The 14,126-nt window shown below is 36.4% G+C and overlaps 1 protein-coding gene across 1 annotated transcript in view; it reads right to left on the bottom strand.

The window, feature by feature from the left end:
• CLDN16 (claudin 16) overlaps positions 1–4,272 on the bottom strand; it is a 19,899-nt gene extending 15,627 nt beyond the window's left edge. Inside the window, 1 exon segment of the mRNA XM_006925842.1 lies at positions 3,943–4,272. Coding sequence (XP_006925904.1) covers positions 3,943–4,272 — 330 coding nt within the window.
• Positions 4,273–14,126: the final 9,854 nt, after the last annotated feature.

Genomic DNA, 14,126 nt, shown 5'->3' with positions numbered 1-14,126 from the left:
CCAATCTTATCAGTTCAAATTCTTTATAGTTTCCTATATCTTCACATGTCTTCTTATGCTTGCTGCTACCCTAGCTCAGACCACCCATTGTTTCCCTTCTGTTCTATGACAAAAGTCTCCTCTTTGGTCTCTCAGTACTTCATTTCACCCCTTCCAAACAGTCTCCACAAATAGCCAGAATGATTGACCTTTCCGAAATACATGTATATGTTTGCTTACTGTGAAACATGCTTGTCTTTGGTGTATAATCTGTATTTTACATGATACACAAAACCCTTGAGACCTAATCTCTATATTATCTTCCTTACATTGAAAACTCTTATTATGCGAAATACATGCAAAGCTACAAACATATATACAGTGCTTTCATACCTGGATCTCTGCTTATATCATTCTCTGTGCTTGGAATTCTATACTCTTTTCTCACCCATCTGTTTTTCAAATCCTTATTTTAGATATTTCTTCTTCTCAATAGACTTCGTCAAGATTGAGTGAGCTGGCCACAGTATTATTTGTTATCATAGCACTTGTATATCACTTTACCTTCTTTAATACACTGGGAGCAACCTAAGGAAGATTGAGGTCTTAACCTTCATAATCTTGTGTCCATCACAGTAGCAGGTAGACAGCAGATGTCAAAGAATATTTGTGAAATAAAAGAGATTTTAAAAGGAGAGAGAAATTGAGAAATAAAGAAATGAAAGAGAAAAGGGGGAGAAAAAGAAGATGAAAGGAGAGGAAAAGCGTAGAAAAAGGATAGAAAAAGGGAGACAGGAGAGAGAGGAAGAAGGAAAAGAAAGGAAAGAGGAAGGGAAGGAAAAAAAGGAAGGAAGGAAGAAATAAAGGAAAGGAGGGATGGAAGAAGGGTGAGAGGGAGAAAGAAAGGGAGGAAGGGAGAAAAAAGTAAGGAGGGAGAGTGGGTGAGAAAAAAGAAGAGCTCATGCAGTTACAAAAAAATGGAGACTGTTCACTCTAGATTCCTAGTGGAAATTTCTAGGGAGGCTCCAGATGCCATCACTTCTTCAGTGACTGGCCATTTCCCTGGGACTGCTGACGTCATCATAGTCAAGGAGTCGTGCTGTTAAAGAATGTAAAGACTAAAAAGGACTTTAAAACAATTGAGTTCAACTTCATCTTGTAACTGAACCAAAGGCAAGAGATGTGGCTTGTTCAACAGAAGACAGTTAAAATGCAAACACAGGCTGGAATAATCTCAAAACTTAAATTCTCTTCACCACATCTGTCTTCCCAGAGACAAAATGAATAAATAATGACAGGAGCAGAATGGTAGCTTAGGGCTCTTGGTCCCTAATTTGGGACTGTACACACTGCGGTTCTGTGTGCTATTTCTTTTTCTTAATGCTTTTACTTAATGCAAAGAACATCACTCTTTATGGCAGGTATAAGTAAGGCAAAATAATATTTTGTAGTATTCTGAGCATTCTCTGGTAAAATAAAAGAATACTTGAGCTCTTTCTGCCTCATGCTCCTTATTGCTCACCTTAATCTTTTAACAAGCCCTGAACTTTTTCTTATTCTTCATTTTGTCATGTGTCCTTTTGTCTGGAAGGTCCCTGCTGCCATTTTTACCTTTTGAAATCCTTTGCATATTTTTGAGGCTTTGCTCAAATGTGTTTTCCTCCCTGAGGCCTGCTTCGATGTTTCTGACAGGAGGAAATAATTGTTCTATCTTCTCTGTTCCAATGGTACTTTGTACATTTCTTTCTCAAATATGAATTGGCCTATGCCTTTTATAATAGTTCCATGTGCATACTTTTTCCTCATTAAATGTAACTCCTGGAAGGCTGGACTCATTCTTTATATTTATCTCCTCTAGTATGAATTAACGCAGTACCTTTAATATGACATACATTTCGTGTTTGTTATGTTGACCTGAACTACAAAACTTATTTTCCAACTCTGATGCCTATATTATCCTAAAAGATTGATAAAGGTAGAAATTCATAATACTCCTCTTTTTGTTTAAATTTTCCATGGGCATGGTCTTCTTTTTCCTAAACCACTTCTGTTCGCCAACATTTGTTCAACAGTTTAAAGTGAGCTGTTAATATGGACCAAAGGTTATACATACATGAGGAAGGAAGCAGGGAGAGAGAGCAGTATAATTGAGGCAGTGAGTATCAGAACCTTCGCAGTTATGAATAGTAATATGATTTCATACGCCAGTCAATTGAAGGAGCAATTATTAAGAGAGATTCATGTCCTTTTAAAAATATTGCCAAATAAAGAGATTGTTGGAAGAGAAGTGGCCTCATTTGTTACAGGGTTCTTCTTTTAATGCAGAGGCTCCTTGGGAAATATTTATAGCAATATATTTCAAGTATAGAAAATAAAGAAGAAGCTAAGAAACACTCACTAATTCTTGCTCAAGGTTAGAAAGGATTTACTTGAGGTGATTAACCTAGACTGTTCATTCCATTCATTTTAACTAGAAGTGTTCCTGTACAAAGCAGATGGCAAATTGGTAGAATGTAGAGAAATGAAAACAAGAAGGCACTTTAAATGTCAGGACTCCCAATCTCTCTCTGTGAGGTTTGACCTTTTTGAAACCTCCAATTCTTATCAAGTGAAGTTAGTATTTCCATTAGCTTATGCAAAAAGATTTTCAAATTATTTTAGAAAATATTTCAACATTGCTTTTAGATGAAATTTTGTATATTTTTAAAAACATAATTTTAAGTCTTCTCAAGTCTAATATATTTATGTATTAATCACCTACTACTGACAGTCCAGATTCTGGCAAGCTAATGGCAACTGCCATTTTTATCTGCACTTTTCCCTGAGTATTGTTCAAAGGGCATTTTTTTTTTTCATTCACCACTTATATGCATGGCCAGATAAAATGCATCACCAGACTCATAGATAGCAGACATCCTTTACAATAGTTCAATTCTATCACAATTTTCAGAAATATAATTTTCTAGCACTAAAGAAGTCTTTATAAATCCACTGGTTCTGAAATGCTATGTAGAATTCAGAGCAAAATTAAAAACAAGAAAAATGAATAAATGGTAGAAATAACAGACAGTAAAATAGAAAGATCATTACTTTCCATTTCTAACTCCAACTTGAGAGTTGAATAAATAAAATTAGGAGAAAAAATACACAAACTTGCTCTCAGGTATCTTTCCTAAACTTCAGAGAGGTGACATTATGGAGTTTGTTAGAGTAAATTGTTCCCTTCTGAGTGTACATAAGAGAGCATACTACATTGCTATATTCTCTTTTATTGAGTTCCTGAAATATTGTTTTTTTTTCTTACCTACATTTTCTGAAACCTTACTGATTTTGATTTTTACTCAGTTCTATCTACTCAGGTTGCTATAACCACAGATAATGCTTTTAAACTCCAAAATTACTTTTTTCTGAGTTTCTCCAGGGAGAAAAATAAATTTCTCAAATGTGAACCACTAACTCATTCTTGCATAACAGTTGGTTCTCTCAAGAGCAACTCATTTTTAGAGAGGGTTTCTTAAATCCATATCTATCTGTTCCATGTACCTTTGGACACACTGGAAATACTTGTTTTCCCTTGGACTGCTTTCTTCTACTTGAAAACTCCTTAAAATAAGATTTTCCTTGTGTGCACTAATTGAGTAGGTAGGTATATGCAGCAGTGGAAGAGGTGAATTTCCGGAGGGCTCAGTGACAGAGATTATGTATGGAATTTTCCTTATGAAAGAGGAGAAATTATTCAGTTACCTCATCTGCAAAATGGAAAACCAACAATACCTACCTCATAGATTAGCCAGGAGGATTAAATGAGCTAATAATGTGAAGACTCAGTGAGTAGTAAATAAAAACTAAGTCAGTCCATGCTGGCTACTATTATCATCAGTCACAGTGAACAAAGTATCGCAGTGGGGCTTAGGGAAAATTTGGAAGGGTTTGGACGAGAAAAAAAAGTTGCTGATGTCTTACCTCCAGGGAATCATCAGCATTCACCATCCAACAGTCTGTCCAGGTGGCCACAACCAAGAACCCAGTAGCGAAAAAGGCTAAGAAGCAGGCAACGTACTGAAGAAGATCCCTCATCTTAGCGAGCAGCCGGTCTGGAAGGGATGCATGGGCAGCTGCCAGTCCTGGGCTCACTCAGGTAGCTGGAACGCTATCAGTCTCTTGTGCCTCTGGTACCTGGAGATGTGAAAATAGTGGAAAATACCTTTTCCTTACACCCCACTGCAGGTGTCTTGAGTTGCAGTAAGAGTAATACAAACAGGCTGTAACCCACAGAGGGGTCCTAGAGGTCATTATCCGAAGCAACCAGCCTCCAATCAGAAGCCAGGTCAGTGAAAGAACTGGGTATGTTTTGGGTGGGGGAGAAAAGTAATCCTGGTTACTTTTTCTGCCCGGACTGTGGGCTAATGTGAGATGATGGTCACCGAGGCACCTGCGAGCGCCAAGATGGAGAGAAGGAAGAAGGGTCATACCCCATGCTGACGCCTGTAAACTGATCTTTCTCAGGCCCTCCGGGGAAAGTGAGCTATTCTCCTCCCCCTCCATAAGGAGGCTACACGGTTGACTGCTATTTTATTATTAGGACTATTTTAATATTCTCTGACTACCTTAGACAGACAGGCCACTGGTGAAACTATGCCAAACAAGTGCTTGCTCAAGGGAGTTTGCATTCCAAAGTGTTGGGCAGAACAGCCCCATGAAGGGTTTCTAGCACCTGGGCCCCAGGTACAGCCAGGGCAACTAACCTGTCCACATCATGCAGCCAGAAAGAGCGCGCATTTTAATTCAGAATGCTCTGGGTGGAAATCCTTGCTCTGAAGCTTAAAGGCTGAGGACACTTGGGCTGTGATTTCTGTAACATGAGGGTATTAATACCTTGTTCATAAGATGGTTGTGCCTGTAAATCATTTAGAATAGTGCCTGACAAAAAATAACTAAGTGGTAACTATTAACATGACCGAGAATTCCCTATATGATTACTTTTCTCCTGTGAATCAATGTTTGATAATATGTCCGAACAAACAAACAAACAAACAAACAACAACAACAAAAAAAAACCCATCTATGTTAGGAAAAATATTTGAAGTTTTTTTTCTTTGACATAACAGGGGCAACTGTAGATTTACCTACCTACACCTGAATGGGTAGCTTTGTGGATATAAATATTCCATAACCAGTAGTCTTTTAAAAATATCTTTAAAAGTATATATACTCCCATTTTATCATCAGCAGATAGATTTCTCTATAATAAAATTCAAATTTTAAGTAATAATAATAATAAGTATTTTACATGGTTCTTAATACAAGAGAGAATGAGAAAGGCAAGAGAGAGAGAGAGAAGGAGGGAGGAGAGAGAGAGAAAGAGGAGAGAGGAAAGTGAGAGAGAAAAAGAGGCTCAGGGAAAAGGATTAGAAATAGGTGATTACTCTGGGAAGAATCAGCTACTAGGTTATTTTACTAATAGCTCATGAAGAGATTACTTTTTTTCTATTTAACAATTATTTGGTCAGAATATTTAAGATAAAAGATTAAAATCAGTGTCAATACAACATCGTTCAGGAGTATATTAAAATAACTTTTGTGACTAAAACTTATTTTCTCATTTTAATTAATTTGTATTCAAATATATAAAATGTAAATTTAAATGTGGAGTAAATGTAAAAGCTGGCTATAAAACCAAGTTTGGAATATAAACTCAGTTAAACCATAAATAAGGCTATATACATTAACAGTAGATATTATTAGTTTGTGAGGTACATTACAGATGCTTTTAATTTTGCTTATTTTTATTTTACTTATTTTACTTAACAATTAGGAAAAATAATATATATTTTTAAAAGTGCTCACAAACAGTGGAATTCCCTATGGTGTAAGGCAGCAACAATGCACACATACTGTTTTGGTGACTCACAAGTAAATCTTTTTCTGTACTCTAAAATCTAAAATGCTTGTACTCTATTGCTCTGGAAGAGGAAACTAATTCTAAAAGCACATGCCCATTACAGAAAAGTCCTGGGCTTAGCTGCTGGCTTTCCACCCAGAGGCCTTTCACAATGTACTTTTCCTGCTAACAGTGCACCCCAGGGCAATGCTTCTTAAACTTGAGTGCACACTGGAATCTCCAAAGCCATTCATTATAAGTACAGCTGAGAGCTCAACCTTCAGAGATTTGGATTCAGGAAATTGAGAGTTCACAAGAGTTAAAACTGGATGGTCAGGAATTCACATTTATGTATACCTTGTATATAATTCTGATTCTGAGGCAGACGGCCATGCTTTGAGAAACTAAGAAGAAAAAAAAATCTGCATTAAAACCAGGATATTACTTTTCAGAGTCATATACTACAAAGCTGAGGGGAGGGGGATATAACTGCATCTTTGGTAGCAACTCTTCCCTAACTAGTACCAATCAATAGCGGTTCCCAAATCCATATATCAGAACTTAATGGAGAGGATTAAAGGAAAAAACATTGAGCACATGCATGCGTCCTATATGCAAACATACACATGTACACATATATCTCTGGAAATCAGAGATTCTTTCACAAGACAGATATAGACTGTATTTGATTTATTTCATTTCCAAATTTTACTGGGAACTGAGGATAGGGGGACCATTCATGAGATTATAGAATTGTTTCTGAATCAAAGTTAACTACTTTTAGAGAATAACATAAGACAATCATGCTTAAATGTTCATTTCTGGTGAGACCATAACATAATAGGAGAGTCGAGAAAGGAGAGCAGAGAAAGGAGAGCCATGTAAACTGCCACTATAGGCAGGACTTCACGGATGGGACACGAGGACATTTCTAAAGAAGAGATAACTGTGCAGGGAGCTGCGAGTTTGGAGAGTGCAGATGCATAATAAATCATTTTTACTTTCTGCCCATGCTCTAGACTCCAATATTTTGCTTTATCAACTCAATCCCAGTTTAGTTCCATCCATTCGGCACATACTTATGAACAGCCTACTCTAACTCTAACTCCAGTATTATGCTAAGTCCTGGGGTCTCAGGAAAAAAAACGGAAGATGGAAAACTTGGTCCCTGTCCTTGAGAAGCAACAGTGAGTGGAATAGAGCTAGGCTCACGATGTGAAGTGAAGAGTTCCAATGTAGAATAAACACAAAGGACAATTATCACTATGCATGTGTCTCAGTAGTGTTTACAAATGATTGTAAATGCATTATTTCATTTAAGCTGCATGAAGACAGACAGCTTTGTTCAATGCATCTCAAGTGCTTAAAATTCTGCCTGGCATACAGAAAGCTCTCAATAAATATATGTTGAATTTAATTTAATCCTCACAGCCCCACATTTTATAGAAGAGGAAGCAATGTTGGATTCGCTCTTTCTGAACCATCGAGGGTCCTCCAGAACAAATATAAGGCTGGCAAAAGTGGCTCGATCATCTTTACGGCTCCAAAGCTCTTTGTTTTGCACAGTGCCTAAGACATTTTGGTCAATTCACATGCACTGTGTTCCCACTCGCCCAGTATTTGCACTACTCCTGGTTGAAGCTTTAGGGCCACCTGGTGATTAAGTGAGTGGCCCCTTTAGCCTAGCATCCTGGATGTTGGTCTGTAAAAGGAGATAATTGTACAACTAGAAACATGGCAATTATCCCTTTGGCCTGCAGGTGGAAGCAGCTCTGCATTTTCAAGAGAGAAAAATAGTAAGTTGTTTTCCGTTGTCTTGTTTCTGTTACTGTCTCGAACTGTTCCTTCTATATTCATTATAATAATACTAGTCCTTAGAAAGAATAGCTGATGTATATCACATCTTATGAATAATTTTCTCATTCTTTTTTAATTGTTCAGTGCCCATTGGAAAAAACTACACAGTAAAATCAATTGCTGTTGCCAAGGCCATGCTGACTATAACTAATGGCAAAATAAATCGGTGCTTAAAAGCTTGGAACTCAGAGTCAGGCAGACCTGAGTTGAGGCTAAGCCACTTAATATATATGAGCTCTTAGGCAAGCTACTTAATAGCTTGCTCAATTAAATGAGAATTATAAACTCTGTCTAAGATGAAAAAATAACATTTGTAAAGGTCTTAATACAGTGCTTGGAAGGTAAAAAAATTATAGTATGATTTTTATGTTACAACCTTGCTCTTCGACATATGTGCCATATAAATATACATATGTATGTATATATATATATATATGTGTGTGTGTGTGTGTATGTGTATCCATATATACACATACACATGGACATTCTGTCTAAGATGAAAAAATAACATTTGTAAAGGTCTTAATACAGTGCTTGGAAGGTAAAAAAATTATAGTATGATTTTTATGTTACAACCTTGCTCTTCGACATATGTGCCATATAAATATACATATGTATGTATATATATATATGTGTGTGTGTGTGTGTGTGTGTGTGTATCCATATTTACACATACACATGGACATATATATGTGTATATATATGTACATATACATATATCTGTCTGATATATATAAAACAACTTAATAAATTGAACACAGGATAAACAAGAGGTACAGTCATAAAGCAATTTTATTTTTGTCTTTTATGGTCCTTTTGAATCCACTTGGTTTGAGCCAATTCTTTCCTTGCCTCTTAGATAAATTTTAGGGTAAGTCTCATGGCATTTCTGTCATTCTTAGTTAATATGAATTCTTTTAGTCATTTCAAAGAACAATAACAACAACAACAAAAAACAGCCTCATTTCAGTGGTATAAATATCTCTACTCCTGTATATTGGCCAAGCCTGTTATACAGGATCATGCAGGCTTCTGAGCAATATACCTGCCACAGTCTCTGCCCTTTTGATTTCTGAAGCCTGAGACATACAGTAGTCCATTATGTCTCTCTGGATCCAGGGAACAGATACTAGGCATTCAGAATAGATGAGTTGAAACTCTTTTCCCTAGGCTTAAAGTGAGTTACAAGAATTTTCAGCCTCCTTCATGGTGACAGGGAAGTGGGACTCAATATATACCAATAGCTCTCTCCCCAAATATGTCCTGGTGTTTATCTCTTTTCTTGGAGTTAACCTTGGTTTTTTGTTTGTTTGTTTGTTTTGTTTGTTTTTTCCTTTTTGGCGGGCATGGGGAGGAAGTGCAGGGCAATATAGCTGTTCCAATAAGAGTTGGAAAACCAGTTCTAAAGCACCTCTTTTGCAACTCCTGCCTGGGGTTTTTCATCTTATTTTGAAATGTGATATCTATTGTCCAGTGACCTCAGTTAAAACTGAAACTAATATGAGTTCCGTAGAGATACCTATTACCCAGGATTATGTGGTGTTAGACTGGAACTCTAGTGTTCATCTTGGCCACACACCTGGATTTGTTGTGTTTACTCTTGAGTACATCAATTTAAGATAAACTGAATCACATCTAGAAGAGAAGGTTTCAGTCAGTGAAGTTAATGAAGAGATTGGCAACCATCTCACATTAGGTGTGACTGAAGGAAGTTGGGGTGAAGAGTGTATTTTAAATCTAAATAAAGGAGACAATAAATATGGCAGTGGATTTTAAATAATAGGAGGATTGCCATATAGGAAAGGAATGATGCTCTTTCTAGGAGACTTCAGAAAATATTGTAGATGCACAGCAAAACAGAATTATACTCAATTAAAGAACTTTCCAGCAATTAGAAATGACTAAAAGGGAAGTGGTCTGATCTGGTGGGTTTCTTGACATTGCAGATGTTCAAATAGAGGAAGAATTTGGAGAACGTTTGGGTGAGCCTGGGCTCTGGAAGATTTGTACTCTTACTTTATATCTTATCTTACCTAGAATTTGAGTCTTACTTAAGCTAAACTTCAAAGATGACTTGGTGAATCATTCATCAAAAATCATACCTCAAATTCAGCAGCAATGCACATGTCATTAAACATTCTGTAATACATTTCACCTGGAAAAACAAAATGTTCTTCATGGTACAGTACCATGTTACAGTATGATAAACATCAAAGGTATTTTGGGTAAACCATAATGGAATAAACCTGGTGTCAAAGGTTACCATTTTACTCTCTTGGAGTTAGCAGATAACCCATAAGGCCATCTTAACATGAAACTTTTCTCTTGAATGGCCTGTACCGTTCCACATATATCCTTATTCTCATTATTAAATTGGTATTAAATGAATTCATCAGAATTGGGCTTTATTTCACAAGTTAAACTTTTTTCATTCAACTCAGGCACATTCAATTGTCCATTACTAATTTTTTCTCACCATTTTATAGTTTCTTCTTCTCATTTTCTCTCCTCGTATTTAAGTATTCACTTATGCAGTCAGTTTCAACTCTTTTTTTTTTTAATTTAATCGCAAAGACTATATGAATGGTGAATGTTCAGTGTACACTTAATCCTTGTTGAGCAAGGGAACACTGAAATTTCCAGGAAATTATAGGAGATGCTCTTATAAACTGTCACATTGTCTTTATCATGGCTCTTGTGTCCACCCTTACAATCCAGTTGGCTTAATTGATGTATTCTTAACTCAGCTTATTTGGAATGACAAATGCACAAAGAAAGTCCGTACCTAAAATGGTAGATGACTAACTTTCAGTTTTATTCAGTACATTGGTTCTAAATGACATCAGTGATGAAGTAATGTTATCACGGGCCTAAAGGCAGGAGGACAAAATGAAAGATAAAGAAACAGTGAGTGCTCTGCTGTATCTATAGTTTAGTATGTTTAGGACATAAAGAAAAATTAAGTTGAATTGGAATATAATGGTCACATTGTGAAAGATCTTCCATTCCAGGTTGAGGAGCATGGATTAACTTGCGATTCATTGAGGGCCACTGAAGATTTTAGACAAGATAGCAGGAGTGATCAAGTATTAGACAGACAAGGTAGCATCCCTCTTTACTGCTACCTATAAAGTTAATATCTAATTGGGCTAATCGTTAGCCTTTAAACCAAAATGATCTCCTACTGACCAGGTATGGGAAGCAAATATAAATGAATCTTAGTCAATTAATTATATTTAATATAATTAATATTTGATATAATTAATATCATATGACCTTGGGTCTTACCTCTTCATTCTTTCCCTTGCCCTTTGATCCACATCACCCCATTCCACTGTTTTCCAATGGCTTTCTAGATTCAGAATTTTTGGATTTTTTTCTGTCCTTTAAATCACAGTACTGACTCCTTGGTCTTGAAAATTGACTGTGTCCCCTAGATTTTTCCTTTGGTGCTCCCTAGGACACAGCTTATATTCACCTTCCTGAACAGTCTGAAGAACTTCATTTCATCCTACTCAGTACTGGTCTCTGGGGCTCTACCTTGTATTCGTTAATTTGAAAGAACTGTTTCCTTCTGCCTACCAAGGAGAAGCAACTCTAGGCCTTGATGATTTCTCTGATTTCTTGGCATGTGTCTTACATTCTACTAATTTAGAAACAAATCTGTCAGCCTATTTTTTTTTAATCTTTATAATTTTTCTACACCTTATACATCTAGCATTTTATGGTCAGCCTTGAGCCAGAAAAGCAGGAGAGACTGAGAAGAGAACAGAAATTGAAAGGATTGCAGAAGAGGCATGGTGAGGACATTTTGCCACTCCTTCTCCATATCATATGCTTTGCTCCATGTAGATGACCATCTCAAGAACCAAAGATACTTTGTCCTTTTCTGACTTAGCTCATGCCGCTTTGTTATCAGGAATGACCACCACTAAAATCCCAAAGCCACTTATCCCAAACCTGTGTATTCTTCAGGGTGTCTTTTTCAGAAAGCCTCTTATTAATAATGCTGGATGGAAGTTTTTCTCTAATATTTTCTCTCTATATATGGTGATGTTTAATTTTATGTATGAACTTGAGTGAGCCACAGGGTACATAGATGTTTGGTCATATTTTACTCCAGGTGTTTCTGTGAGGGTGTTTTTGTGTGAGATTAATATTTAAATCAGTAGACTAAGTAAAGCAGATTGTTCTCCCTAATGTGGGTGGGTCTCATCTAATCCATTGAAGTCCTGAATAGAACAACAAGACTGAACCTCCCTGAGTAAGAGGGAATTCTTCCCAACCAATTGCCTTCAAAATGGAACATTAACCTTTCTCTTCCCTTCAGACTCAAACTGAAACAATTGCTCTTCTTTGGTGTGGAGATTGCCAGCCTTCAGATAGATTCTATACCATTGGCTCTCCTGATTCTCAGATCTTTGGACTTTAGACCTAGTTCTGAGTCTGCAGCTTGCTCACTCATCCTGCGGATCTTGGGACTTGGCTTGCCTGACTCCATAATCAAGTTTGCATAGATAGATAGATGATCGATAGATAGATGATAGATAGATAGATAGATAGATAGATAGATAGATAGATAGATGATAGATAGATAGATAGATAGATAGATAGATAGATAGATAGATAAGAAAGATCTTTTGTTGAAATATATGTTTCTGAAAAATATTTTAGGAGCATAAATGATAGAATAATTAATAGCTCTAGGCAATAACTATAAAAGGCTTCATGGAAGAGATGATGGTTGATTTGGTTCTTAAATGATAAGAATTTAGTAATTACAAAAGAAAGGGACAGAATGTTCTTGACAAGGGAAATATCTTGAGCAAACTCAAAGAGGTGTGAATATGTATCACATTATTGAGGAATAAGTTTGTGACAAACATCCTATAAGCAACTTTGGATCAGGGATCCTTTTCTTCTTTCTTTTTCTTTTTCTTTTGCTTGTGTTTTAAATGCTCAATAATACTAAGGACAGTGATTGCATAATTATAGAAACTCACATGCTGAGGTTATTTGCTTCAGATATTAAGCCCCATGGAAACAGGGATTATGTAGCTAGCTTATTGAATGCTGGGTTTCCATATTCTGAGTAAATGAATAAATTAATAGATGAATTCTATGTGCCAGCCATTGTACTCAGCACTAGAAATTCATCAAAGAACAAAATATTCGAGTGGAGGAAAGATATTCAATGATATTTAGGCTCTTAATAAATATTTGCTGTCTCTCTGTCAGATAAAGAGATAAGTTTACTATTAGCATTCTAAAGAGGTCCTTCTAAGGGGACCTGGTAATAGTATAGTTTATTTGGAATATATTTTACATTCAAAAAGCAGGGCATTTTAATAGGAAATACTGGGCTGGAATTCTATATATGACTTCGGTCCAAGGTACACTTTAGATTTTCTTATTATGTATTATATGATGATAATGTAGCTTTACCAATAGTCCAGTAAATTTAGTCATTGTGGACAGGTAGCATCCAGTAGAAACTATGAAAGCCAATGTAGAAGAGTCAGGGAAATAGGAGTGCTTCTGAGGAGAGTGAGCTATATTCAAACCTGGCAAACATTCAGGGACAGGCTTCTATTCCACCTGTTACCTATCCAAAATCCTGACTCCTGAAGATCCTAAAGCAGGACTCAGATGGAAGATCCTCATCGCCATTAAATAGGATAGAATCAGAGCCTGGCACTCATGATAGCTAGATTATTATCCTAGGTAAGAGAAAAGCTCTGTTGAAACTGTGAAGCCAGTCACTTTACTCATTTGAATCTATCAGTGAGGTAGTTTCAACCAATCTGTCCTCAGAGAAGCGGTGAAATTGAGTGACATCACTCATGAAAGGTGGAAGGCTCTTTTGTACTCTGTATCCTATTTTATACCTATGAGAAAGCATTGTGCAGTTCTGGCCTCCTTCAGAAAGACCTCTCCTCTCACTCTTGCCTTTTCTCTCGTCTCCCAAGCATATCTGTTGAGATTCTCCTTCCATCTTTAAGGAACTTACCACATGTTATCTTTTTATGAGTGTGCGGCCCCCATTTGTCCGTATCTCTCCTTTGAAATAATATTAACTCTTTGCTTGTAATAATAATAATAGTAACAATAATAATAATAAATATTTAGGCTCTTTATAGATATATTATTATTAAAAATTTTAGTGCTTATTACATGCCACAAACTGAGCTAATTGCTTTTCAAATATTACCTCTTTACATTCTTCCAACAATCATAGGAGGCAATTACTATTATAAATACAAATTTTATGGATGAGAACACAGATGATTAGGGTGATATTTTAACTTATCCCAGATTTCACAACTAGCAAAAATGCAGCCAGAATCTTGGGTGTGACAGAGTCCAAAGAATGCAGTCCTAATACCACCTGACAGTATAGACTTCTTCC

This window comes from Pteropus alecto, unplaced genomic scaffold, assembly GCF_000325575.1.
Source record: "Pteropus alecto unplaced genomic scaffold, ASM32557v1 scaffold88, whole genome shotgun sequence".
NCBI lineage: Eukaryota > Metazoa > Chordata > Mammalia > Chiroptera > Pteropodidae > Pteropus > Pteropus alecto.
Note: the sequence above shows the minus strand (reverse complement) of the source record. Positions and strands in the feature narration are given on the sequence as shown.